Source organism: Passer montanus, unplaced genomic scaffold (assembly GCF_014805655.1).
Source record: "Passer montanus isolate IOZ18808 unplaced genomic scaffold, ASM1480565v1 scaffold1, whole genome shotgun sequence".
NCBI classification, from domain to species: domain Eukaryota; kingdom Metazoa; phylum Chordata; class Aves; order Passeriformes; family Passeridae; genus Passer; species Passer montanus.
In genome coordinates, this window is record NW_024356504.1 from 3014787 (window position 1) to 3042529 (window position 27743).

Sequence of the window (27743 nt, forward strand, 5' to 3'; positions counted from 1 at the left end):
ATTACAATGAGGTGTAGAATTCAATCCTGAATCTATTCTCTTTATTTTCTTCAGTATGTTCAGTTCCCTCTGTTCCTGTTCTGTTTCATTCCAAGTACAATTGCTGCTCCAAGTTCACAAAAGGGCACTCCAAGATTAGAGCTAAACAATTTCAGTTTCATTGTGAGTCTGTTCTCACTTGGGAAAATAAAGAGATATGGCAAAGATCTTCAGCTTTCTTTTAGATTAGCAAGCGTTGAGAGGATATTTGGGATGCCTGTTCCTATAATGCTGCTCTGACCCAGAGCTTATCATGGACCTGGGTGAATGAATCACATTACTCATGGGAAGCTCTTTATTCTTGTTTGTGCACTGACTTCCAGCATTCACCTGTCTGTTCTCAGAACTGCACTCTGAGTTAGTTGAAGGAGGACAGCATTTTACAGTGAGGAGCCCTTAAGTGTTATTATAAGGGACCACTGTAGTATTAATTTTAATTTTAAATGGTCTGACTCGCTGTCCCATTCAGCCAAATCTTGCCTAGTTCAAGTGAAACTGATGGGGCTGTTGTCTCTAAGCCAAAGCATTACCACAAGAAAGTGAATCAGGTGAACTTCTGAATGTAACTAAGCATGGCAGAAAACTATTTCAGATCTGTGGTATGAAGCATTTGGTTTATTACTGTAGTGTTAACAAAATTTACTGTCTGCACCTCAGCTGTGAGGAAAGCAAAACTATTCCTACCCTGACTTCTTAGAGAAATCACTAGAACAGAATTATGGGTGGAATTTCTGTCATACTGTGCTCTGACACACTCTTTAGAAATTACTCTTAGGTAATTTCTAAATCTCTGTTGTACACTGGAGGATGGCACTTCTGATTGCAAAAATCAGAGTGTTTTTTCAAGGACAAGTGGCCTGTGCAGAAGCTATTGGTATCATTAAAGAAACTGCAGACAATACCACGAGCAAGAAGAAATTCTATCAAACAGGCACAACCTGCTTTTACTTCATTGTTGTCCAGGCATGTAATGGGAATCTTTTGCAGGTCAGGGAGCTGCTATAAGCAGTTTGGTCCTATACAGAGGGACTGCTATTGTCTTTTGTTGCAGCCACCTTTGTGGGAAAGGTAAAACCCCAAGATGCAAGGTTCAGTCCTGACCACAGTTCTACTCAGCTCTCATATTTCTGCATCTGGAATACTCATGTTCTTGCTAATTCCATGGATATAGTCCAACTTCTGAAATATTGGCCTCTAATCCCAAACAATCCCAAAATTTCCTGAACTAGTAAAGGGGATAAAGTTTGTGCTAAAGTGTTTGCTCGTTTCCATGAAGGCATATATTTGTGCATGTCTGGTCTATCAAAAATCCCACCCTCCTGTATCTCTGGCAGGTACATGAAGAAGCAGTTCAACAAATGGAAGGACAAAATGCAATTTCTTCATAACTGCCAGGAAGAAAAAAGCTGCAAAATAGAGGCAAAACTGCAAAGACTGAGAGTAAGCCATGAAAGTCTGCAAATGACACTGCAGCACATGAAGGAAGAAGTAAAGGTGTAGTGATCTATATATCAAGAATTGTCACAGCTATGAGCCATTACTGAACACTAAGAACTGCTTTTCCTGTAGACCAGCACTCTTAACACCATTTCATTACTTTCTAATTGTATTTTCAGTTGTCTTGGGTTCTTCTCTTCAGAGAAAGCAGATAAGGTCTTTGCAGTAGGTATTTTCTTGTCATTCTGTGCATATCTGGCATCTAGCAGAGATATCCATGTTAGCATATTTAAATACTACTGCAATGAAAATAATGATTATTCCAATAAGAGTTTCCAACAGAAGTGTTAGATACTTCAGTGCAGTCTGTTCTCCAGAGACGAGTCAAAGTGCTGGCATTGAATAAATATAACGTTGTTCCTAATTGCTGTCTTTTACTGGGATGTAATACAGACATCTTATAGAAAATATTTTATTTGTTTTCAATTATAGTGATTCTTATCATTACAATTATTTCTGAGATTCTTAAAAGGCCCTTGTTTCACAGAAAATATTTACGTATTTTCCCCCTACAGCTTTTTTTGTAGTATTTTCTGCAATACTGTTTTAGTACTGCTGTCAAACTGAAATACCAATTATTTTTACAATTTATTTTCTGTGTTTTTTCTATTGTAGACCATATTGCAGTCATCAGAGCATCCTTTTGCACAGTGTCATAATACAATGCCAAGTAATCCACATGTTCTGCTGGAAAGGAGAATGCAGAGTGAATTAAATCCTGCCCAAATAAGGCCTATTTCTAGAACATGTGCAGAATGGAAATCTTTGAATCCCCCAAACTCTGTAAATAGAATGCAGCTTTTACAGACACCTGAGGTTCCCACTGCAGTGGACGTCATGTTCTCAGATCACCCACTGGAGTCAGTGTCCCTGCAGAGTGACAAAACCTTTATGGGACAGCATAAACAAGCAAAAGAGAAACAAACATATCTGCCTAAACTGACAGAAAACTCTCTTGGTGGAATGGGGAATACAGTTCTTATTCCCACTGCAATGCAGACAGCACCTGATGAGAAGGAGGTCAGAGAGGAATTGGAACTGCTAATGATGAAACTGAAGGATGCATTGTCTCTCCAAACCCAACCAGGTATAAGTTCTCCAGTCATCTTGTAACTTCTTCTTACCTTCATCCTGTTTATTCCATAATATTGTTCATAATCATGTAACCCTCAGAGGAAACTCAGAATCTTGCTTTAGCTTTTGTAGTATTATTCTATATAGTAGAATAATATAAGTAGAGCATATTCCGAATATAGCCCCTAATGTTGGACTGATTAGGAATTGGATGAGTCAAAGCTCCTAAGAGATAATGAGTCTTGGCAGTCAATTAAGGAGCAAAAGCTCAACTAGTGAGGGCATGAGAGTTTTTTGCTCTTAGCACTTCTATGACACTGTAACTATAACTCTAGTCCTAGGAGACTTCCAGCAATACAAAATCCCTTTGTAATCAAAGGTCTTACACAGCAGAGCTTTGTTCAACATTCAAGATGCCTCACTTTTGATAATGAGAATGTAATATGGAATATGACAGAAAAAGCTGGTGCTTCTACAGTTATCTTAGAGATTTATTAAGAGTTTTCTAGTGCTCTGGCAGCATCCAAAAGCTTGGAAAAACGTAACATTTATTCTGCTTTTCAGCACAACAAACTGCTTTGCACCAGGAGTTCTTCTCTACAGCTGAGCATGTTTGCAAGTCCTTTTCTGACCTCATCAACCAAGTAATTTCACCAGCTTGTAAATGATGGAAACTACCATTTACCTTATAACTTCACTGAAATACTTAAGGTAATTGATGCCATGTCTCTTAAAAGAGACTCTTTAAAGTGTTTCAGATCTTGTCTGTAATAACACAGCATGACAGGTTTCTGCATTTGCTGACTTCACCTGGAACATTGTGGAGAGCTATATTCCTTTTCTGTTGGTGATTTCCAGCTCCCATGCTGTGACTTCTTCAGCAGTGCAAACGGTTGCCCATTTCTCTCTCTTTAGCTGTTGATATCCCATGGCTGAGTTACTTCCTTGGAATGCTGCTGTATTTATCATTGATGCCAGCAACAAGGAAAACGCTTTTTCCTGTAATGTACAGAAGGATTTTAAAGACCTGAGAAATTGAAATTATTCAATACCACTTCAGAGACAAAAAAATATATACAGTCAGTTATTTACTGTCATTCTTTGGCAGGAGGTGCATAAAAATGGTAAATAACTATGTTTATATATGCTCAAAACCAGTTATGGTTCAAGAAAATTTGCATACTATTAAGGATTTTTATAACGTCCCTGAAATGATACCAGCTTTCCAAGAAAGAAAACAATCTGAGTTTTTACAGGATTTTTTCTGTGATTACAAAGAAAATAAATTTCATTTGGGTGAAAACAAAATATTTTTGGAAGTTCTGGGAGAAAAGTTAGGTACATTTTCTGAAGCTTTGTTTTGTGTCTAATCAAACAGTGTTTAGGCTGATGTGATTGAAAAGGCTAATGAAAAGCATAGGGCTTAAGAAAAGCTGCTTAGCAGAACTCCACACAGATTTTCCACATAGATTTTCCTTGTGTTGTATTTTTCAGAATGAGTTATAATCATCAAGATAAAGGGCTGCCTGACTCATTAAAGAGGCTAAAATTCTTATTTTCTGTTGGTAGCACCTCAGCCATCTTCTTGAAAGACCTTACACTGTGGTAGTGAGATTAATGAACATTCCTCAGACTTTCTGCTAGTTTTGCTCAAAGGAGGCCTGAATTACATGTACTGCAAACACTGGAGAATTTATAGCAAGAAATAATGATATACTACTGGAAGCTAACAAGTGGTTTGTCTGTAGTAAAGGAAGTGTAAAGAGGTTGAAAATTTAAAAAAAAGAAACTGATTGATGGAAGAGGGAGGGCCCCAGAGAACAAATAGTGATGAGGTAATTAGAAAGTGGATATACGCATATCATAACATAAATAAATATACTCTGAGGTAGAAGCTTAGTAGTAAGCTTTTGCAATACGCCAGTGCCAAGAGACACACACAACAATCCAAGGAACCTAGTTGTTGAATATGGGAAGATACCCATCAGCTTCTGATGAGACTTTAAATCTCCTTCTAATGTGGGCATCTGAATTAAACTTGGTTGGAAAGAGTAGCAACTGACAAATGCTGGTTTGGTCTGAAGTAATATTGAACAGTTCTGGAGCACAAATTCTTACAAATAGATATTCCTGAACTACCATGAATTGTTTTTTCATGTCATTATGTAAAGATTAAAGAATTGTTTTCCATGCTAAGAAGCAGTTGTTTAGCTCACAGATCCCTGTAATATGAAAAGGACAAAATCACAAGGTCTTTATTTTATTATTCAGTTCAGCTGACAGTGAGGGAATTTCAGTCAGACATGTTCATCCCATCTTTCTTCTGACACACTCTGATTGAGAAACAGTAAGCCGGGAACAGTATCTGCAGAAACAATCGTAGTTCACTGCCATGAATTTGATAAGGAACAGTGGTAGGAGGCAATATCCTGTGTTAAAACACAGTGATATTTTTAAATGTTCCTGTATAGTGGATCTACTTTCATCTCAAACTGAGAGCCCTTCCTTTTCTTTTTTTTTTTTTTAATATAGACACTCTTTTATCACTTGCATTCTATCACTTGTAGGTTTACCTGTAGTTAGTTGCATCCCCTTTTTTATTTCAAAACAATTAATAACACAGATTGCCTCTTTACATCAGCAACTTCGAAATGCTCTCCAATCCTAGAGATTGATCTGTTTTGTCAGTCTTGCCTCTGCATCCTTTCCTACCCATTGCCTCAAAGGCTGAATTTTGTTACAGCCTATTAATTAATAAGCTTACTGAAGCAGAGAAGTATTGTGAAGTCATTTAAGCTAAATATTGTCTTAGCCCGTAATGGTATTTCTGTCTGAAAGGAGGAAGAAAGCTGCCATGAGCCGTTTCCTTAGGGATCCTGTTGTTGTAGGTGGGACCTATCTAAAGTGGAAGCACTAACAGCTGCCCAAAGGGCCCTGTGGAAATGCTTCTCAGTTAAACAGGACCTGTTCAGATAATCTGTCTGGTTTCACATTGCTAGAGCGTGGGAGTGTATGGAAACAGGTAACGTCTGCTCTACTCCAATACCAATTGTCCTGGGCTGAGGCATCAAGCCCTTCACACTCTTTGTCAGGTGCTGGTCTTGGTAGCTCTAGGGACTGTGAGTGAAGACTCACAGTTGCAACAATAAGGCTTTTGGATATATTATAATGATATAATTAATGAACAACATCAGTAGAGGAGAGAGCAGATCTGTTGTAACAATGCTCCTGCTGCCCTCCCATGTGGCAGCAAAGCACTCTCATAGGCTGTGGCAGCAACTGGGGGTCTGTTGCTGAGTACAATAATCTCTATGTTCCTGTGTTTATCCTGCTTTAGTGTTCTCTGTTAAACATAAATGGTTTGCTGCATGCTTAACTTGAAGAACAAATTCAGTGCTATTGAAGCTGCTAGCCCTTATAAAGTTTTTTATTTGCTTCCTTAAATCAGGATTTCCCGCAATAGGACTGTGATTAGGCCTTATTTTGTTCGTGCCAGTAACCATTTCAAGATTTCTTTACACATTTTGTGACTTGAACCTACGTCTGCAAGTTGATGAACAACCAGGAAGCCCATTTTTCTGTGGGCATTTGGGAAAAAGTAAAAAAAAATATTGCTACCAAATATTGCTGCATGCTCAAGGAAAGAAACTTTGAATGAACAAGTAAACTTGGAATTAACAACTAAATGTTCATTCATAGCCCTGGAAGGATGAAATTTATGGTTTCATCCAGCCAGTCTGGCAATGGAAATAATTTATACCATAAAAGCAATCAAATGTTTCCTGCCATAAGTTGTTTTGCATTAGTTTAGTGTCAAATTGCCTGCTAGGGTTATCAGTAAGAGTCAGAAGAAGCTGATTTTTCTACAAAGAACTTGTAAACTAAAAAAGAAGCAAATACAAGTTGTGTATGGGAATTTTTGTGATTAAACATTTTAAGTGTGAAAAGAGAGGAGCTGGTAAAATCTGTTAACCCTTTTACTGGAAAACTGAAAACATTCTTGGAAGGTATATTTCATGTAGAAATATGTACCATTTTTCTTCAGTAGGATGATATCTCTGAGCAGGGGTTGCTCTGTACAAGTGCACAGCTCTGCATACAACCAAATATCACCATCTCTTCTCTAATCCTGTCTTGGAGACAGTGGAGGTTTTTTGACAACTTCCTTCTCTGCTTGTCTATGTTTTATTGAAGGATCAGTTATTTCCTGTTTTGGCACCCAAAAGACAATAGTTTGAACAGATCACATGTATTACAAAAAGCCTGATATACACACAGATTAAAGTAGACAACTGCTTATAAATCATGCAGTTTAGTAAGGAGACTAAATTAATGGGTAATTAAGAAAACCCATAAGTCCGAGTTAATCAGAGATGTAGTACTCGAGGTTACATGCCTTCTTCCACCACATAAATTGACATCAATGGGGATTAAAATATAAAAATAAAGATAAATAGTTTAAAATTATCTACAAATCAAAATCTTAGACTAAATGTGTAATTTCCTCTTTTTTCCTAGCTCTCCAATGATTCTTCCAAGTAATATAGATCTACTCTTATGTATATGGATACTTATTAAATCTTCAAATGAGTCTTTCATCTTCAGAACTGGTGGCCTCTGAATATGAGAAAATGTCCCTGAAAAGTGACATAAAAATTCATATAAGTAAATAATTTCCAAACAGCAAAGAGCAGCCGAATATTCAGTTTCCCACATCCATGTTTCCTCTGCCTTTAGCTGCTGCTGGTCCTATTTATCAGCATTGCCCCCAAGCCTCTTGCTCTGATGATAGCCATATCCCTCCATTTGCATGTTGCCTTTCAATGTCAAGTCACTTTCATCTTTTCCCAGTATGGACCTTTTCCTTTAGTCTTCCTATAAAACTTGTAATTAGCAGAATCAAAGTGCTTAAGTCTGCTCAGAATCCTACTATCCCACTGCCCTGTTATCGACCTCTCTGCACAGTGGGTGAGATCTCTCACACTGTCTAGTTACACATTTGCTATTTCCTTGAAGAACTATGGGATGTTTTCTTTTCAATGATCTCTAAAAGGCAGCTGGTTGTTTTTTTTTTCTTTTAGACATATTTGTCTTCTGAAAAAGTAACCGATTAACACAATACCTCCTTACTTACCAGACCTCAATTGTACAATAGCCTTTGCCCCACTGCCCACCCACCACCCAGCAGAGCTGGAACAGGAAATTATGTCTCTCTTGGGCCAGGTGCAAAGGGTGGTCTGAGCCCAATCACCTGCACCGTGAGGAGGTGAGCACAGCTGAGGCCACTGAGTGATAATGGGCAGTGGGACTGCTGGGTGAAAAGAGAAAGGAGGAAAAAGGAAAGAAAGGAGGCAGAGGGTTTGTATCTGTACTCTTCAGCTGTTTCTAGGGATGATGTGGCTTCTTCAGGAGGATCTTCTTGTACAGCTGCTCTTCAGGGAGATTGCCGTGAGTACAAAAACTATGTTTTCTTGTTGGTTCTAAAGTCTTATTTTGGTTAGAGTTGTTATAACTGTAATATAACTACCGTGTTTTAATAGATTGGAAATGCATTTATGAAACCTGCTTTTTTGTGGTGTTTTTAGGGAAAAGGGATGAGTTACTAAAGATAGCTTGGCCAGATATCTGAAAAACTCTCCCTATTTGTCTCTACTTACAGCTGATTAAAAATTCTCTGCAGAATATCTAGGGAAGTTGAAATGCTGCTGCGTTAAGTATGATTTTAGGTTGATTGAGACAATTTGTCAGATAACTCATATTCAACTGTTCTGATTTTGTAGTCTTTTTCATGGGTTGTGTAGAGTTTAAGAGTATCTTCAGACTGTGAATACAGTCAAAAGCCTGGAGGGACTAAACTGGCCCAGAAAACAGTGTTTGAATCTGTAAGTCTGGAACTGGGCTACTTCTACTTGTTGGTGCACACTTGAAGAGAATTGTTTCCCAGGAGGACCAAGTATGGGTAACTGTGAAAATGCCTCTAAGATGTGATAAAGTAGGTTTTTTTTCTCCTTAGAAAAGTTCCTCATTCTCAATCTTCACAAGCAGGATTTATCCATTAGTTCTGAAATGTAATGCTAATAATAACACCTTAACATCAGTATTTCTGTGCCAAGTTCAGATATCTGTCTTGCTTTTCCAATTCAGTAATATGTTAAGGAACAACAGAATGCAGGTTACAGATTGCTCCTTATTTCTGATTTATGATCCTGTTTGCAATTAAAACAACAAAAAAAACTCCAAACATATTGAAATTATAACTATTTAAGAGGAATAAGACTAAAAACTTGGGTATGAAGCAATAAAGTTATCAACTGTTGCAAAAATAACAGTATAAAACAAGAAAACTTGCTTCATTTTTGGATTTCTGGAACAAGCCTACTGAAAGCTATTTATACCTGCTTGTGTAGATGTGAAGTACCCAAGGTAATTTAAGTGCCGTTAGTGCTGCTCATGGGGCTGAGGAAACAGGCTTGTACCTCTGTGTATAAGAAGTGCAAATTCTATTCCTCATCATTTGCTATGCCATTTCTATCTGCAATTTTTACCAATTGATTTCTACTACTGGTGAAATAAGACAGTTGGATCATAGGTTACAAAGATTAAAACAGCTGGCTTTGTTGAGAAACTGTGAGACTTGGATGAGAAATTAGATAGCTCCTCTAAAAAAATATTTGGTTGTCACTGCTATAAGCTGCCTGCGACAGACTGATGTTAATCAGCTGTACAGAGAAACCAGATGAACTGATTACAATTCACAAAACAAAGAGGGTGTGAATACTTAGTAGTACTTAAAATCTCTTTGTATAAGAGTGAAGAATAGTCAGAATTTATCATAAAACCCTTAATTTGATTCTTCAAAATACATCAGACTGTTACTCTTTAATCTTGACTAGAACAAAAGCTCTTTGTATAGGAAAATCACAGTGTGATATAGATATGTAGAGCCAGATGTAACAAAAGACTAAGTAGGAGTTTAGACAGTGATATTCAAAGCTGCAACCCCAAACAAAAAATAATCTGGTGCCTTAATCTGGTGGGTTATCTCAGTTTTTGACAATACTACTGCCGTGTGTGTCTAAAGCTGGATTCTGTTTGCACCCAAAAGTGCGTCAGTCTGGTAAGGATTGAGCAACTTGTTGCCTGTGTGATGTCTAAGACCACTTGGAAACCAGAAGTAGGTTCTGTGCTGCATGCCAACACAGCAAAGATCCAGTCAGAGCTCAGATTCTTTGCAAAGCAGGATAGGATCAGTCCTTGCTTTTAAATTGCAGGTAGTGGTTGTTTGACTCATAGATTAGAAATTGATTCTGTGTGTGTAAGTTTTTCAGTCTGAGGGGATTGATTCGAGCTCAACTCCTATCTCAAAGTTCAGGATACTGCCTATAGGTAATAGCATGAGGACCTCTCAGTCCTTCCTATCCCAGATTCTAGCTTTCAATACTCAAAAATGTTTAAGGTTTGTGGGCAAGAGTGGGATGGTCCAGTAGTGCATTGTTCCTGGGGTGCAAGAACCCTGAGTTCAAGTTCACTTTTTAGAGACACTCGAATGGGTACTTGCTCAGAGAAGCACTTCATTATTCCATGAACATTCTCCCCAAACATCTTAATAACTAAGACACTGCTCTAGGAAGTGGAGATAAGGGTCTCAATCCATTGACGTGTAAAGGCAGTTCTGTCTCTCATGGTGAGCTCATGCACTACACTGCTGGTGATGGAAACAGCATTTCTCCATCGAATTATAGCACCTACCTCTACCTGAAAGTGGATATATCCTTGCCTGGAGACCATCAGAACTGAAGCCTTGGAAGGGACTGAGATTTAGGAAAAGCTATATTGTGTCTCCCTTTTGGGAATGAGGATGGTAATTGACATGCATATGGAAGGGAGCTGGGAACCTGGAGTCTAGGAATTGCAGCACTCAGTGTCACAGGTAGTGATGTTCTTCCTGGAGCTGTAGTTGTGCCTGAAAGCCTGCACCCTCTAAGGCTTAGTTCTGTTTCCATTGTGTGTTGGGAAAAGTTACCGTATGGAAATGAAAAATAGCTAGTGACTGACTGCTAGATGACAAGTATACACACCTTTACCCTTCTGCCAAAAGGCTGCCACTCTCCCCATCAGCACAATGCAATGCCTTCCTCTCAGAATGGGGAGTTCAGAGCTAGCCTGTTCATAGCACAACTGTAGTAAAAATGCTGGTGTGGAAGAATATATTGGCATATTCAGTTGTTGAGCTGCCTTCTTTGTTTGAATCCTCCTGTATTACATTTTCTGCTGCTTTTCCTGCCCTATCAAACTGAAACGTAAAAGCTGTTGTGAGAGTTCAGGTTGTTTGGAGGTAAAATTTTTACTGAGATCACATTGAACATAAACACAGCTCTACACTTCACTGGGAGGAGTAGGGGGTTTTTGCACAACATTGTTCTCTGTTTCTGTATTATTAGCACAATAGGCCTCAATCTCTTTTCTTTCCCACTAGACTCTAATTATTGCCCATGAGATGCATATTAAAGGACTAGTGACCTTGGTTTCTCCCTGTGAACTGAGAATGTAGAGTAGCTGTCTTCGGGCCTGTGACAGCTTCTGAGAGCTGCCTTCTCCCCAGCCCGTGGGTTCTGGAGAGCACACAGTCCACATAGATATCCCAGAAGAGCTGAGCCAGGTCCCAGAACAAAGCCCCATGTTTCAAGTTCTCTGAGGATTTCAGAAAGATCATGAAGTCCCAAAAGCCACTGACAGAGTCAGAAATGCGAGGCTTCCTCATCTCCAGTAAAACAGCTGAGGAGGATTCCCAGCACTGCGGGTCTGCCCGCCCAAGAGCCAGTGGATCAATTTGACTGTGGCAGAGGAAAGGTGTCACACAGAACACTGCCATGAGTAGGAGAGAGCACGTGAGTCTCATGGTGCAGTGGATTCTTCCTCTGCTTCCAGGATCCATTATGGCACTGAAATATAAGAACACCAAGAGAAGCTGAAAAAGTCTCACTCTTAGATGCAGGAATAAAATCCTGTTACTTTACATGATATGCAAGGCACTCAAATACTGTTTCTCTGCTCCTTAAAGATTTGTGTATGCTTTTTGCATGTATATAAATACTAGAGGAGTGACAATGCTCTGTGCAGCAGAAGCATGTGTAAAAATTTTTAATCATCCTCAGATCTGAATTATGAACTGTCTTATTTAGAAGTACTTAATATTGAAAGTTGTTTACCATTTTTGGTTTACAGATCCCAAATCTTTTTCAGTAAAAATCAATTCCTTTTTACATAATTTAAGCTTTTAGGCAGTTTTGCTTTTCTCAAAAATTTTATGAGCCGTTTAAAGTAGTCTTCAGAATCACAAGGGTCAGTGGACAGCAGGTGGAAAAATGTTGTTGAAAAATGTGTTTCAATGGTTCTAGTTATTGCAGGTTTCAGATTCATCCATTGACCAGGAGTGGTTTAGGTGCTAAAGGGCAGAACAGTTCAGAAGAGAGGGACCATCAGCTTTGCAATAGCAGCATAGCAGCTGTATTGTACAACATGTACCCATGCATATAGAATCATAGAACAGTTCAGGTTGCAAGGGACCTTTAAAGGTCTCTAGTCCAACCGTTCTGCCATTGGCAGGGACATCTTCAACCACATCAGATTGCCCAGAGTCCTGTCCAACATGACTTTGAACTGTTTTCAGGGATAGGGCATTTCCACCTCTCTGAACATCCTGTTCCAGTGTCTCACCACCCTCATTGTAAAATATTCTTTTCTTTATATCTAATCTAAATTGGTCCTCCTTCAGTTTGAAGCCATCACTCTTGGTGCTCTTTCAACAGGTTGCTAAAAAGCCTGTCCCCATCTTTCTTATAGGCCCTCTTTAAGTACTGGAAGGCTACAACAAGTTCTCCCTGAAGCCTGCTCTTCTCCAGCCCCAACTTTCTCAGCCTGTCTTTTCAGGAGAACTGCTTCTCCCTCCTCATCATTTTCATGGCCCTTCTCTGGACTTGCTCTAACCGTGTCTTTCCTGTGCTGAGATGTATTTGTGTTTATTTACGAGTATAGATGTGTATTGCAGATCACTGAGAATTAACTGTTAAAACTGTGACACTTGCTAAGTAGTATCAATAATGGATAGGTAGAAATTCTGAGAATGATTGATTGTTTTATAGACAGAAAGGCCCAGTTGTCTTCATCAGATTTCATTTCTGGTACATCTCTGTTACATTTTCTAAGAAGCTTCTAGCATTTCTGATACTGAACAAGTCTGAGGGGTTGTTTTTAGTGTTGCTCATGGCATATGGAGAATGGATTTCCCATTTGTGGAAATCAGCTACATTTGAGATCAGCTTTTATGACAAAATTCTGTTTAATGCATGTGCTGATCTGCTGAGTATTCATGCTCATGTGTTTTCAGTTTGGTTGTTGTGGGAAGATACTTCTCTTCATGAGCTAGATAAGCAACTGGCTTTTTGTGTAGAAAGTCTCTTCTATGAGTGATCCTGAAGAAGTGCTTCTTTACTATGTGAAGAAAAATGCCAAAGGCAGGATATTCATGTGCAGAGGGATTGTATGAAAAGTAGCCCAGCCACAGCCTGTGTGTGAGACTGGGGAACAGTAGTCTGCTTTGTGGAATATATTTCCTTACAGAGCTAAAGGACTCTTCAGAGATTTCAGTCCTAGAAATATTATTCTTACCTAGTCCCCTTCTGGCTACCTGGTCAGGTTCTGGGAACATTTTTGAAGTATTCAGACTTTATTCCCCAGATGCTAAGAGTCACTTTTTAATCAGAGTTTGGGTGTTGTGAGAAGAGCTGGATTGACAGTCCTGGATCTGAACATTGCATTTAAGGAACAAAAGAGGGACAGCTTGCTCTTCCTACACTGCACTGTGTAGTGGATGTCACTTATGACAGTGGTTGCAGTAATAGGGCTGTCCTCCTGCTGCTTCCAAGATCCCCAAGAAACATCATTCTTCTGTACCCTACTCCACAAGGCAGGCTTTGATTGCTTTCTGAGAAGCAAGCCAAAAACATCCTGTGAGTCACTACTTCATTCTTGTTTGTGCATCAGAGCCCTTCCACTGGGCACAGACACCTGTGTGACATACAGTAAGCATATATGTCTGTTAACTTTATCAAGTTTCAAGGGAAACTTTATCAAGTTTCTGTATTTCAAAGTAATTTAGCAGTTTCTAATATGACCATGATGGTGAGGAGCAGGACAGTGGGTGGGGAGCCCCAACAGCAACAAATTGTTCAAACAAATGAATAATACTAAAAGAAGCTAATAATACTAAAATCCTTTAAAATATGGTTCTGTGACTTTGACAGAACCCATCTCATTTGTACACGTTAAAAACTGAACTGGTTGCTTTGCATTTTCTGCTCCCCAGCACCTATTCTAAACTTGTTAAGTTACAAAACTGGCTAAGAGAAGGGTTCTTGATTTGTCAAAACAAGGGGACAGCCCTGGGCAAGGAATTGGTAGGACATTAATATGAGAATCAGTGCCCTTGAAACTGTGATGTGCATGGCATTAGTAAGGGCCATGGGCAAAGTAAGGGCAAAGGCCACTAGTCCTTATGGTCTGGTCAAACTCAAGCAGCACTGTGCTATTAGTCTCCCACAAGGTTCAAAATAGTATTTTTTAGACAGTTGAGAGCTGGAGAGGATCCCTAGGAAATGCCAGAATTCATTAATTTCTTACCTGTGCAGGTAGTGAATGCTTCCATGCAATTCCTCCCCTACACCCCCCAATCTCTTGGTATTTCTGTCCATGCATTGAAGTTTCTGTCCATACATTGAAGTTTGTGTGCGTGTGAGTGCTCTTTACACTTCCTGATTCTGACTTTTCCCACCATTCCTCTATCCCTGCTTCTCCTTGCAATGTAGTCTCCTGCTCCACTCCCCGGCATGGATAATGCCTTACAATAGTAATTTAAAAGTTAATCAGTTAGTCTGTTGTTATCATCTAACTTGGAGCTCTCGTTACGCTAGTCCCTCTGCCGTGCAGCTGCCGCAGCCGCTCCCGGGCCGGGTTCCCGCTCGGTGCAGCATCCCCGGGCAGTCCCGCCGCTCCCGGGCCGGGTTCCCGCTCGGTGCAGCACCCCCGGGCAGTCCCGCCGCCGCTCCCGCCCCGCCCCGGCACCGCCCGCGGCTCCCGGCGCTTACCTCGGCGCTCCGGCCAGGGCAGGGCTCTCCGAGCCGCTGCCGCCGCCGCGCTCCTTAAGAGCGGGCAGCCCCGCTTAGTTTTTACGTCAGGGCTCGAGAGCTGCCCCCACCCCCTGTGCCCGGCCGCTGCTCCGGCAGCCGGAGCTCCCGCTTTCTCTGTGCGGAGCTGTCCTTGCTGCAAGTCTGCTCCGCTTCTCCGTCCCGCCTGTCCTCCTCTGCTTGCGGACCCCGGCCCTCCCGGGGCAGCCTGGTGGCCGTGCTGCCTCTGGCCGTGGGGAAGGGATGCACAGCGGGGTGGAAAAGTAACAGATCTGGCAAAGCTGCGACCCTCCCCTTGCTGCACGGGGCGGGGTGGGCGGCAGGAGGAGAAGAGTAGAAAGCAAGTCTGCCCTTGGAGCTCGTGTTGTCCAGAGCTGGCTCAAACCTCAGGTGTCTTGCTTTATGTGCTTGGCTGTTGCAGAACCCTCCACCCCAGAGCAGGAATCTGTGTGGCACCACTAGAGCTATTTGCTGGCTAGGGCTCAGCCCACATGCTGTGGCTCATGGAAGTTGAAGCAGAGACCCAGAGAAGAGCCACAGAAGGGCTCCACTTAAAGGCATTAGTTGAAGTTGTTGGGCTGTGCTGCCCACTGCAGCTCAGTTTACACAACTTTGCCTTAAGGAGAGCTAACTTGGAGGGCTCCAGCAGAAGAAGATGGTCTGGTTCTATTTTCCCTCCAAAAACAATAATGTGTTCTACTGTTGTGGCATTTTCTCTCTGTGACTTTCTCAGCTGGATTACGACTTCTGTGTAACAGCTGGAAAACCTCTATGTTTTGGAGAAATGAGTTAAGCTAGTAGGGAAGTGAAAGGAAAGCATGGAGAGAAAAGGTTGAGCACAACTCTGCAACTGACAACTCTGCCTGTGCTCACTGTGCCTGCTGTGATCCCCTTGCACACAGAAAACATACTACTCAAAGAGCTGGGGCTCTGTGGCCATGCTGATAATCACTGTTGGGCAGAACTTGCTTAACACCAGCTATTTGGAGCAATAGGCAGGTGAGACCACTCCTTTCTCCCTCGCTCTGTAGTTTCTAAGCCAAAGCATGTAGCACCTTGCTGCATGTCTGAAGCCAATGCAGCTGCACCAGTCCATACCAGCTGGGCAGCAAACTATTTGTTTTTCCAAGGCTTTAACTGGCAACTCCCTTTTATCTCTGCATGTGGAATCATAATCCCTTCTCCAGAAAGCAACTGTGTTTCAGTAGCATAAGGCTTATCTTTGTTGAAGACAGTGAGGCTGCACTGGTTCACATCAGCTGGAAAGTTGGCTTGAGACTCTGATTTCTTTGATGTTCATCAATACCTTTAGAGTTTGCATTCTTTCTGTGCATCCAGTCCATGTAAATGGAGAAGCAACTTCCTTTCCAAACCCTTGGTCTTGAGACGTGCTTATGACAATAAACACTGCTTTTCTTCTGATGCTTTATCTGCTCAATATAGGCAATCCCTGTCAAAGTGTATTTTGTGTAAGTAATGCTACTGTTTAACAAAAGTGCAAAGAACTTTTTGGGGATGAGAGAACACTGTCTAGAACTCTTGTAAATAGCTGTGCTGTAGGACTTCGGCCACTTGCAAATGTTCCATTTATTTGGCTAGAAGTGTGAGTTTGGGAATGGTGGGAATAGTGGTCACCAGCTGCTGAAACAGACTTCAAGATGAAATGAAGAGTGTAATACCTTGCAGGGGACCCTTGCAACGTGGTGGAGGAAACCTCTCTTATGTAGGATCTCCAATATTTATTTGTGCTATGGAATACAGGCTATTCCAGTAGACTTCCTTCTCCTGGGTTCTAGGGCTGAAATGATCCTTAGGGACCAGCTTTTGCTTTTATTTGTTTCTTTTTAAAATCTGCTCTCTACCTGACTCTGCACCCATGTGCAGTCTGGAGCCTCCTTGGCAAGTGGGTAGCCAGTGTACTTCTCCTTGTCTCTGTATTTGGGGGTTGAACAAGGCAAAGGAGAGAGGGAAAGTGTGCAGGTAAGATCTGGGTATTGGGAAGGCAGTTCCTGGGTAGAAAAAGCTCTGGGGCTGCTTGTGTTCATGGTTGGCCTGGCTGCAGGGGCCAGAGCTGAGCAAGATTCAAATGCCACAGAAGTAGTTTTTGCTGCTGTTTCTGTTATCTGTGATGTGTCACTCTAAGGACTATCCCCCATGTTGTTAAGGGCAGAGCCAAATGGAAAGGAAATGATAAAATGTTTCTTGTGAGTTGATAAATTTCTGTCAGCCTGCAACCTTTGTGGAATCATTGCTAAAAAGTGAGTTTGAGTCCCCTTCCGGGGTGCACTTTATCTGGTTTCATGAAACATTGGTTTCATTCCACTCAGCATCCTGGCAGACCCAAGGGTATTGAACCAGGGGCTCTCACAGAAATGAGAGTTGCTGCTCAAGGGAAATACTGCTGCAGATAAAATAGTTGGCTCCACAAACACTTCCTGAGCCTACTACGTTCTGCTCCCTCTGAACCAGAGCACTTATATTCTATTTCTGGGAAAGAGGTTTTTGATAATTAGATTGATCACCTCAGCCTCCTAGTGGAGCAGAAATGTACCACGATTGGCAATCTCATTCAGTTCCACACACTCCCTCAGTCAAGCTTTCTGTGCCCTTCTTAAGCTATCAACAATCTTTCTTTCACTGCAGCACATGATATATTCTCCTATATAGCAGCCAGTGTTCTCATCTTCTGTGGGTCTCCATATCTAATGAATATAATTCACATGAACTGTACATCATATCCAGAGTCATTTGCAGAAGGATATTTTTATCAAGAAAAGTTGATTATTTACTCACAGATGAGACAGAGATTATTTGCTCATAGATGAGACAGAGGTTTCAGATCATGTAACGTTACAGAAAGGATGACATTTCTACCAGAAAAACATAAAAAAAACCCAAAAAACCAAAGGGTTAAATGATCAGGATAATGGAATAAGGGATAAGTAAGAAAAGTAGGAGGCCATTTCACTGGTATTTCCATTTTGAATAGAGCAAAGGTATAAATAACTATATAGAGAGTTGCTTCCTTCTTGCATTTGCTCCCAGCAAAACTTCTGGTGGTTTAAAATTAACATTTAAATTAACAGGCAGTGGCTTATGGTTGCTTAAGTAAGCATTTACACATAAAAAGAGATTCAGCACTGAGGCTGAGACAGTGATGTGTGATAGGATGCACAGCTTGCCTGTCACTTCCATAAGCAGCCACACCTGAATGCAGTATTAAGCTTTTTAAAATGTCCCACATGATGAAAGACACCTGTTTTAGACTTACTAAAAAAAATGCTTTACAGACATATTCTTAACTGAAAATTTGAGTTTTGCTGAATTGGGTTCCAAATTATTCCAGCCTTGTGTGAAACTTGGCTAAGTGATGGCAAAGGCGAAACTTGTGATTCTCAGAGTGGGGGATACCCAAAGGTCTGTTAGCTTTAAATTCATAGTACCTGGCAGAGGCTTGATTTTTCTTCAAAATCCATAAAGGCAGATTGTGGAATCATACTCCCATTTTTAACTTTTCCAGCTCTCTTTTAACCAGAAGATTAAACTGTCCTTAAAATTGGCTCCCTGACAAACATACTTAAGAGCTTCTTGGAAATGAAATTAAATACTTGATCCAAAGTCTGCAGCTACATTTTATTCATTTTTAAAATGATATGTAGAGAGTTTTGAGTATCTAAACCTGTATTTTTAAACTTTTGATGTCAAGTTGTCTTTTTTTTTTTTTCTTTTGGTGGATTGAATCTCTATTCCCAAAGTGTTTGATGACCCCACACTGCTCTAAACAACTGCCCAGGTCTATTCTCTGTTGAAATGGCCAGCAGGAAAGTCAAGCAACACTTAAGCACTTCTAACCAGTGGAAAGATGTAGTTACCTAAACATACAATTCTTCAGTGCTGTACACTATTGCTGATGGCCTGAAACATTCCCATGGAGCTGCCAGACCAGACATGGGACAGGCAGGAGACCAGGGTATTTCTGTGCCAGGAGCTGGAGCCCTGTGGACACCCTGGCATGTCTCTGGCCTATGCTGAGAAGTGGCTTTCTGCTAGAAGGTTTGAGGAACTGCAGCTCCCCATTAGAATAGATTTTTCTTTCTGTGGTTATGATTCTCTCTCTCTATGCCTACCAACTGTTGTGTGTGAGAGACTGTGTCTCCAGTGCATTACTCAGAGTGTTTCCCCAAGAGTGAATTTAGGCGACATTCAGAAGTGTGAACTGGCTTCATTGTTGAAGCCACTTACTTGAATTAATTTTTGGAAGAGGTAATAAGAAATAACACCAAACTGATAGTATAGTACATTAAAAGTTAATTTGTGTCTTTTGGGCAAGTTGTCTCACATTAACCATTCAGCACTTCTCCTGGCAAATGTATTTAACACAAGCTTTGAAAAGACATGTGGAGCAGGTATTTTTACAAGTACAAGCTAAGCAATGTTGGTTTAAAATTAATATATATTTTTGAAAACATAATCTGGTGATATGTGATGCTATAAATGCAAATAACCTTTATTAAGGATGTGACCATATTTCTCTCTAGACCTAAACATTCCAAGAAAATAAGAAAGAACACCAAACTGATAGTATAGTATATTAAAAGTTAATTTGTGTCTTTTGGGCAAGTTGTCTCACATTAACCATTCAGTTAGCGAGCTTTTGATTAATTTTAATGGCATTCTGCATATTTATAGCCAGACAACTATTAGCTTTTGAATTGAAAGATTTGTTGCCATTTGGGTGCTGGGCTGATGTCAACATGCTCCAGAATAAAGTCTGGTTCTTCCTGACTCAGCCCTCCTGCTCCCTCATAATCCTGCAATGGGGAAACCCTTCTCACCTTCAGCACTCCAGGCAGTCAGGAGAGTCACCCTGGTACGTCACAGCTGGAAGAGCAGTTCAGTGGAACTTTTTTTCATAAAACTGCCCCTAACATCTGAGAAAGCAAGGCTGTTACAGGATCAGTTTCTCCAGGGAGTTACAGCCAAATCTTCTGGGGAAGAAAAGCACTTTCACAGTGCATTCTTTCCTGAGGCTGAGCAGGATTGCAATGTGGAACCTCCTACCTTGTCCATCTCTGAGAGTGATTCTTTTCTGCAGCTCTTGGGAGAAAAGGGTGTTGGAGCACACTTGCCTCAGGGCAGGTCCTGGGCAATGCCAGTGGGCCACCAAGGAGGGGTGCCAGCCCTGCCACTGTCACACTCATCCCACAGCATGGATAACCCCTGGCAGCCCTGACCCCATGCAGGGAGCCTGCACATTTCCACTCGAAGTTGTTTGGGAAAATAGTCTTCAAGAAGAAATTGAAGGAGGGGACAGCAAATTATTTAGGACCAAGAAATAGGTTACAGGAGATTCTGGAGAGTAATGAGGATAGTCTCTCTCATGGGAAAGGGAATTGGGCCATCTTCAGCTCTCCCTGGTTGCCTGCTCATTCTCAGACACTGCTGGACTATCTGATTTGCTCTGTGTTTTGCTGGTAGCTCCTACTATGGTTCTTTGGCACTTATAGAGTACTTGCTACTCTTCAAACCACAGATGTGAAGTCTCATATGTACACTACTGCTGTTGACAGAGGAGAAAGTCGGGGGTTTTTAATGTGCAAGATGTGTCATGAATAATTTATTGCCAGAGACATCTGCCTTCTTGAATTATTTTCCTGAATGAAGTAGTACAAGCTCTGTCATTTAGAATACTTAGGTGAGTAAAATCCATACATTATCAGTAAGGAACCATGTGATAGAGGCAGAAACAATACTGGTTGTTTGGGTTTTTTTAAATTAAGTATACAGTTTATTTATTTTTTTAACAGGTCGGGCCACTCAGCCTTTGAAACTCCCATTTTTATTTCACAAATGTACCCTTTGAAACCTATTCTCAAAGAAGATGCTACAAAGGTGATACTAGAGTGAATTTCTGTGTAGTGAGTTTAATTTGGAACTTCTGAAAAGACTACAGTTTAATTTAACAAGGTCCTTTATTTCCTATCCTATTACTGATTAGGCACAGCTAAAAAGCTGCATATTTCATGAAGTTTTTATTTCTTTTTTTAATACCTGGGGAGGGGGTTTGTCTCAAACTTATCAGCCAGCCAGCTGTGCCTAAAACCAGTGCTCCCTGGCCTAGGTGTAAAGGTCACCTTTGCGTACAACAGTTCCTGTCCTAGATATCTTGTGTTTGAAGTGAAAATGACCAGCCAAATCAGAGGAAGGAAAACTGAAGCAAAAATGTAATGGGACCTGAATCTTTTACCTACCTGCCCAGCCCTCTGACCCAACAGCACACAGATAGGGTTCTGTGATGTAAGGCAACTGTTTCTTTCCTTCTGCAAATGAAGCAGTTTTCAGTCTTGTGTTCAGGACTCCTCATTACACAAAGCAGAAGTTAAAATCTTTAATTTCCTGAAGCTTTTCAGTGAATGCTGGAGGGCACTAGTTCTGTTTCTTGGAACTGCTTTTTCATTGCACAGAAATCCTGGTCAAGCATTCATTGTCTGTAAACTATGTTATTGTTAACAATACCTGTAAGAGTAACTTCATAATGGAGCAAGTCTTGAAATAGCAATACAGAGTTCAGATGTACATGAAAGAAAATATGGGAGAAGTGACTGACTCCAAAGGAAACAGGCTTGCTTGTGTACTTTGCCTCCATCTGATTTCATTGTTGTGCCACTCTCAGAGTGGGGCATGTTGACAAGGGAGGAAATGGATGGTCAGAATACGTCAAATCCCAACAAAAATATATGAATGGAGTATGGAGGTTTAGACTGTGGTCCTTGTACTTACTTTTAGAAGTAACTTGAGCCTTCTCTTTGAAAGAATAGATTGAGACTGCTTAACAAAACCATGAGCAATGCTACTGCAAGTTCTGTACATTTATTCTCTAATTATATGTTATCAGTGTGCTTTGGAGCAAACCAGACAGCTAGAAATCATGCTTTGGGAAGAGGTCCTTGTTAGGGAGATGAACATCTCTGTTTACATAAGCTGAAGAGAGGAGTGGAAGCATCCTTGTGTGACTGTACTGAGCCTGGAAGTCAGGCTTGGCTATGGGCAGGTGGAGCTTTAGGTGTCCCCAAAGCTGCTGCCACACAGCTGGGAGCACTGACTGAGGAACACAGGGCTGTGTTGTGCCAGTAGGGTCTGGGCACTTCCTTCAGCTCGACAGCACAAGGTGCTGAGCACAGCTGCCATCAAGGGTCCTTAGGACTGTCAAAGCTGTAGGCTCACAGGAATGTCAGCTGGCGCTGCTGGTGCCATTTTCTTCTGTAACCCTCGGGTAGATTTGAGGTGTTTAGACATTTTTCACTCGTGAGAATAAACTGATCATCATCTCAGCTGGAGATAGGAAACCAGTCAAAAGCAGTTTGCCTGTGCTGGTTTTTGGCTGGACAGTGTCCAGGTTAGAGTGAGGGAAGCAGCACCTGTCATGTGTGGGGACACTTTCTTTCTGCACAAGAGGCAAAAGCGACGTTATAACCCACAGCATGTTACCAGTGTGTGATGTAAGGAGTGTGTCGTGTTGTGCCTTTGGCACCAGTTAAGTACAGCTGCAACAACCAGCCCTTCTCTCAGCCTCTTGTGTAGTGCAGATGCAAACATTGCTTCATGGTCTCCAAAGGAAATTCAAAGCCTCCAGCAGCTGGACTGATGGCTCAGAGAATCTGTGAATGTATGCTATACAGTGGTGAGTGTTGTGCTTATGAAGTCTGACAACTGGACTTGGACCATGTAAAATGCATTTAAGTTCCTCCATGTTTTGAGTTACCAGCTTTGATAGGGGAAATTCTTATACTGGCTCAGAAAGTGCCACACTAAAGCACGGCATGTTACAGTATTAGTGGTAAAGATAAAGGCTATCCCATGACTTATTACAAAACCAAGCTTTTTTAGAAGAAAATTTTAGTAAGAAAAAATCAACTGACACTTGATTATGAGTTTTCTACACATTAGAGCATTCATAATTATGCTGTCCTCAGCAGTTTGTGGTTGCTCAGAAATAACACATTAAGTGGCTGCTGATGCTGGTCTCATGTGGAGTCCTTGTACTTATATAGGGGTTGTGTCCCCTCCTGTGTTACCTGTTCCTACTAAATAACTTATTCCATAAACCTACAATAATGTGCTTGCTGAGTTTTGAACAATACATCATTGAACTGAATTATAGTGTGAGTAGCTTTAAGATAATGTTTTTGTGAACTTTTGCTTTCAATTGTACTGGTTTGAGCATCTCTACTATTAAAATTTTTAATTCCTTTCTTTAATTTAAGCTTTACATGGGCACTTAAACAGTCTCTGTGATATTACTGAAGGATGATTCATGTTAAATTAACTTTTCAGCTCTTGTAGGTAGGAATCTATCAGAAGTACAGAAAGAGGCTTTTTTGGGTTTCTACTGTGGGGCTTGGTGTTGTGTTGGTTTCGTTCATGATAATAAGTGCCCCAGCAAGATCAGTCTTCAGTGTTTGTGCTGGAACTGAGAAAGTTTTCATAAACAATTCTAAGAATTTTTTCTTGTGAAATCAAAAGCAGGTATGCATCTGTCTCTATATTGCTTTTCTATTCATATGCTGCAAAAGACTTAACTCCTATTGTAAGGAATGACTGTCTATTCTAATTATAGCCAAAATGTTGCATGTTTCTATTGAGTTTATGGATAAATCCTATATTTAAATGACAGGAAATAGATGTGGATAATAGTGCATCCATTAGTGAGAGTGTTCCCTCACTCCATAATTCTAAATGAGAAAGATGCTTCAATACAGAACCTTGGGAGACACTAACACAAAAGTGTATTTTGTTTCCCTGTCTGGAGCTGGAGAAAGCAAAACAATATCAGTAGTTATCTGGTAACTGTGACATGCATGCATTTGACTTTCCCAGGCTGGCTTCACTAGAGTTAGTCTGGCAAAAAAAGAAAAGGGAAATGGAGTTTCATACAGCATTCCATTAAAGTGATGGCCATAGTATCTGGTAGTTATGATGTAATTATTTAAAGAACACTTCAAGGGCCTTATTTTGGACTTGTAATTATGTAATTCAGATTTTTGAGCTGGAAAAGGCTGCCCTCCACTAACAAAAGCCTCCAGGTCTCACTGAACTCAGTGTAGCCAGCAGCTGGGACTGAAGCAGGCTGGGCCCATCCTGGGTGCACAGGCGCTGGCTCCATGCACGGCGGAAAGGCTGCGTGCAACGTCCTCCCACAGACAGAGCCTCACTGTGAGACTTGACACAGCTCCAGATCTTTCATAAAACAAAACTCCATTCAATTTCTACTATTACAAAGGTGATGATTCTTTGAACACAGAAATTAAATTAAACAGAGAAAATAAATAAAAAAAAATTGAAAATTAAAAACTACTCCATTCCATGTTCATGACATTTTTAATACTCATCTTGCTAAGATGCAGAACAAGGACTATTGAATTTCCATTCATTAGCAGCCAACAGATATGAATGAGTATTAACTTCAAACAAAAACTTGATTTATAACAACATTGAGTTGTGCACTTAAAAAAATAATTACAAAACATTTTTAAAAGGAAGAGTAACAGTGGAAGCAGTAATGAATATAAAACATGACTGATTAGGCTTAAAACATAACTTCAAGTATTCTATGGCATTTCCTCAGACATTTGTCTCATCTGTTTGTGCAATACCCATCTTTGCATAGTGAAGAAAAATTGGTCAGACTCCAGCCTTGAGTAATCTGTTTCTTGACCATGCACCTATACAGCTGTTAATTTGCCTGGCAGCCTTCTCTTTTAGGAGTATCAGATCAAATCAGTGAGATCAGGCGGCACACTGGAATGAGCTATACAGTTACCACAGTTTCTTGTCCAGCTGAATAGGTAAATAATGGAGCAAATGTAGAGTAGATGAAATGGAGGCAGAGTCAACCTGGTCTTCTTTTGGTGACACTTTGTAATGAACAAGTTACTGCTAAATGGATATGCACTTCCCAAAGCACAGCGAGGGGGATGTACAAAAGCAACACCTATCAAATCCAGTTTTATAACTGACTACCAGCACAGGAAGCACTTGAGCCTGTACCCACTCTGTACTGAGCTGTATTGTCACTTGTGTTGTGTGCACACAGGGCAGAAAGTGTGTTCTTCCCATACACACAATGGCTGAGGACTGGAGCATAAATTCAGTCAAGAAACCCTAATTGCTATGAAACTGCTGGTGTAAATAAAAAAGTTACTCCAGCACTGAACATATATACATAGTAGTTGGGGACCACTGTGGTCTGATTTAAAACATCACATCACACACTAACAATGTTGTTTGTGAAATGCTTCTCCAAGGTTTATTACACAGGTAGTTTATGTATATCCAGTTGACTTATTGTAATTTTGATACCACTGGTGTTTCTGTTGCAGGTTATGCTTGCTTTGGAAGCAGAACCTGAAAAAAGTTAGACACTATGTTCCCTATCACAACATTTTTAGAGAAATGTAATACAGTTGCAAGTATTTTTTGTTTGTCATCAGAAACATGTCACTAAATTACTTCTGCTTAAAGTCAAGCAGGAAATTTTCAGAATAAGGTTTATAATTTCTATTAATGTCAACTACCTGTGTGTGCAGCACCTTTAACTTATAATGTAGTAAGTGTAAATGTGATTATGTTAAAGCTGATTGAAAATATTTAATAACAACTGTGAATCAAAACCAATATATTGAGATGGTTGAATTGAACATTATCATAATAAGAAAAATAACTGAAATGAGGTTTTCTAACTCACAGGAAAATGTCTGCAGCATTTTTGAATGTTTTGGCTCTTAAAGCTAACTTGGGAAATGGATTTCCTCTGAACAAAGATGCAGGAAGTAGTGTAACTGGGCTTCTGTTGTTCCTAAACTACAACTTTTAAATTAGATCCAAAAGTCTTTAATTCTGATTATCAGATGCAGCTGTTAAAATTTCAGTTATGTCACTTACCAAATGAGGTAAGTTTTAAGTCAGGATTAAAAGGATGAGCCAGACTGTCCAGCCCTGTACTTTAAGGGAGCCCTAAACCAGACCTCTTCACAAACCCTTCTCAGGCAGCTGCAGCCAGGTGAGCCTGGTTCCTAGGGACACAGGACTGCTGCCCAGGACCACTCTGTAAAAATCTGTGTTTGTGCAGAAGGTGTCTCTAAAAGTAATGACAACACACGTGAAATTACCTGGGATTTTGCACATATTGTGGTGGTAACTGGCTATCAGTAGCCAAGGGTCAAAGTATTAATCTTGCATTAAACTTTTAAAAGTGACATGCAACAAAGAGATACAGGGAGTGAGTTAAAAAGGTCAGTCACCTTTGCAAGCTGCTTTGAGTGGATGGGCAGAAGGCAAGAGAATAATAGCTCATTCTAAGCTTTAACATCTTTTGAGTATTTTAAGGCTTATTTAAGTTTTGATTTTACAGGATCTAGGCAGGAAAAAAACTAGCTTTTCTTAAAAGAAAAAAAAAGCGCTTGGCACTTCTGTGATTAGTTTGAGAGTGTGTTACTTATATCATGGAAAAGTCTGTATAACAGCCAAAAGAAGTAATTCAGACTTATAGTCAATACATAGATATGCATTTATACATTTTAATTGTTTTTGGTTTCAAGCATACAAACTTTAGTTCACATCTGTTTGGTGTCAGAACTCCCTGCATCTGCATGCTGTTATCTGCCTTTTTTGAGCAAGCCCAGAACATCTGCTGTACAACATGCTACAGAAAAAAAGGGGAAGAAAAAAAACCCAAAACCAAACCCAACATCAAAAATAGATTTACATAAAGAATAGAACCTTTTTATATGGAAATTCTTTCCTCTCATATATATATATATTTATATATAATCTGTGAAAATGATACATCAAAATCTTATTTCCATATTTACACTTTTTCCTTCTTGGAAGAGTTCCATCCATCATTCACTAGCTTCCATACCCAAGAGGCTCCTGTCCAAGGTGGACAGTGAGCCCATGGAGCAGGGAACCCTCAAGTCCAGCAGCAGAATGCACTGCATGGCTGGAAAAGCTGTTGAAGCCTGGCACTGGCTTCCCAGTGGTTTGTATTTATTGGGCTGCAGATTCTGCCTGGGGTCAGCTTGCTAACTTGGTTGTTTGTATGTGAGCCATGCAGGTTACCCTTTCAAAATTAGCTCCTCATGCCACTGGAGTTTGATAAGAAAAAGGAAGTCATGCGAACTCAAGTGAAGTTAGAGTGCCAGCAGGCTGGGAAAGAATCTTTTGCAACTCCATTATTTTGGAACAGTTCTCTTATTGCACTTGGTCTGTGTGTCTCCTTCTTAACTTGAGAAAAGGAAAAAAACACCTGATTTTTTGAAACAGTTTGCTTGTACCGCTTGTCAGTTAATGTTAACAAGAGAAAGGTGAATAGAGGAAGTATTTCCAACTTATTTCAACATCCCAACTTTGTGTTTATAGTTACTGTTCTCATGTTCTTCTGTACTGATTTAATTCTTGTGTAGCTACAGCAAAGACATCATACCCAAAATCCAGTAGTGCAAGAAGCAGCTTTTTGAATGGCATTTCTTCAGATAGGGCCTTGTTGAGTTGGATCGAACCTTCGTTTTTTGACATTTCTTCCAGGTTGCATCACAAGAAGATGGAAAGAGAAAAATGCAAGACATTAGTTAGATATAACAGGAACAAAGCCATTGCTAAGGTCATAGTAAAGTAAAGGCTCACACTGACAGTTTAACCAGTAACTTTTTCAAGGGGTAACTACTGAAGGAATTTGGTTGCATGCTTTCTACAGCACAATACCAAGCACTGGTTTCCTTATGCAGTTTAAAGATCATGCTGGCATCAGAAATCAATTATGTTTGTAGTATTTCAAGCAGTGCTCTAAATTTGTAGAACTTTTCAGCTCCCAGTAAGACATGTGTGCACTAGGCCAAGAATGCACATGTTTACCTAAACAGAATGAGTCACAAGTGCCAGGAATGGCAACAC

At 40.4% G+C, this 27743-nt stretch overlaps 3 protein-coding genes across 8 annotated transcripts in view; 1 reads left to right on the forward strand and 2 right to left on the reverse strand.

Moving 5' to 3' along the window:
- The window catches only part of DYTN (dystrotelin), a 17967-nt gene extending 14428 nt beyond the window's left edge, over positions 1-3539 (forward strand). The window contains 3 exon segments of the mRNA XM_039698450.1: positions 1374-1533; positions 2152-2623; positions 3175-3539. Coding sequence (XP_039554384.1) covers positions 1374-1533; positions 2152-2623; positions 3175-3278 — 736 coding nt within the window. The 3' untranslated portion in view covers positions 3279-3539.
- A 3481-nt stretch (positions 3540-7020) lies between these two features.
- Positions 7021-11545, reverse strand: FAM237A (family with sequence similarity 237 member A). Its single transcript, XM_039696989.1, has 2 exons — positions 11131-11545; positions 7021-7247 (listed from the first exon to the last, which is right to left on the reverse strand). The coding sequence occupies exons 1-2, from the start codon at positions 11543-11545 to the stop codon at positions 7099-7101; spliced, it is 564 nt and encodes a 187-aa protein (XP_039552923.1). The 3' UTR covers positions 7021-7098.
- Positions 11546-26265: 14720 nt separating this feature from the next.
- The window catches only part of ADAM23 (ADAM metallopeptidase domain 23), a 65587-nt gene continuing 64109 nt past the window's right edge, over positions 26266-27743 (reverse strand). For 3 of the 6 annotated variants that reach the window (XM_039696944.1, XM_039696954.1, XM_039696936.1), the window contains one exon: positions 26266-27370. In XM_039696944.1, coding sequence (XP_039552878.1) covers positions 27222-27370 — 149 coding nt within the window. In that variant the 3' untranslated portion in view covers positions 26266-27221. The remainder of the gene's footprint in view (positions 27371-27743) is intronic. The other 3 variants (XM_039696963.1, XM_039696976.1, XR_005626318.1) reach the window with 3 other exon arrangements.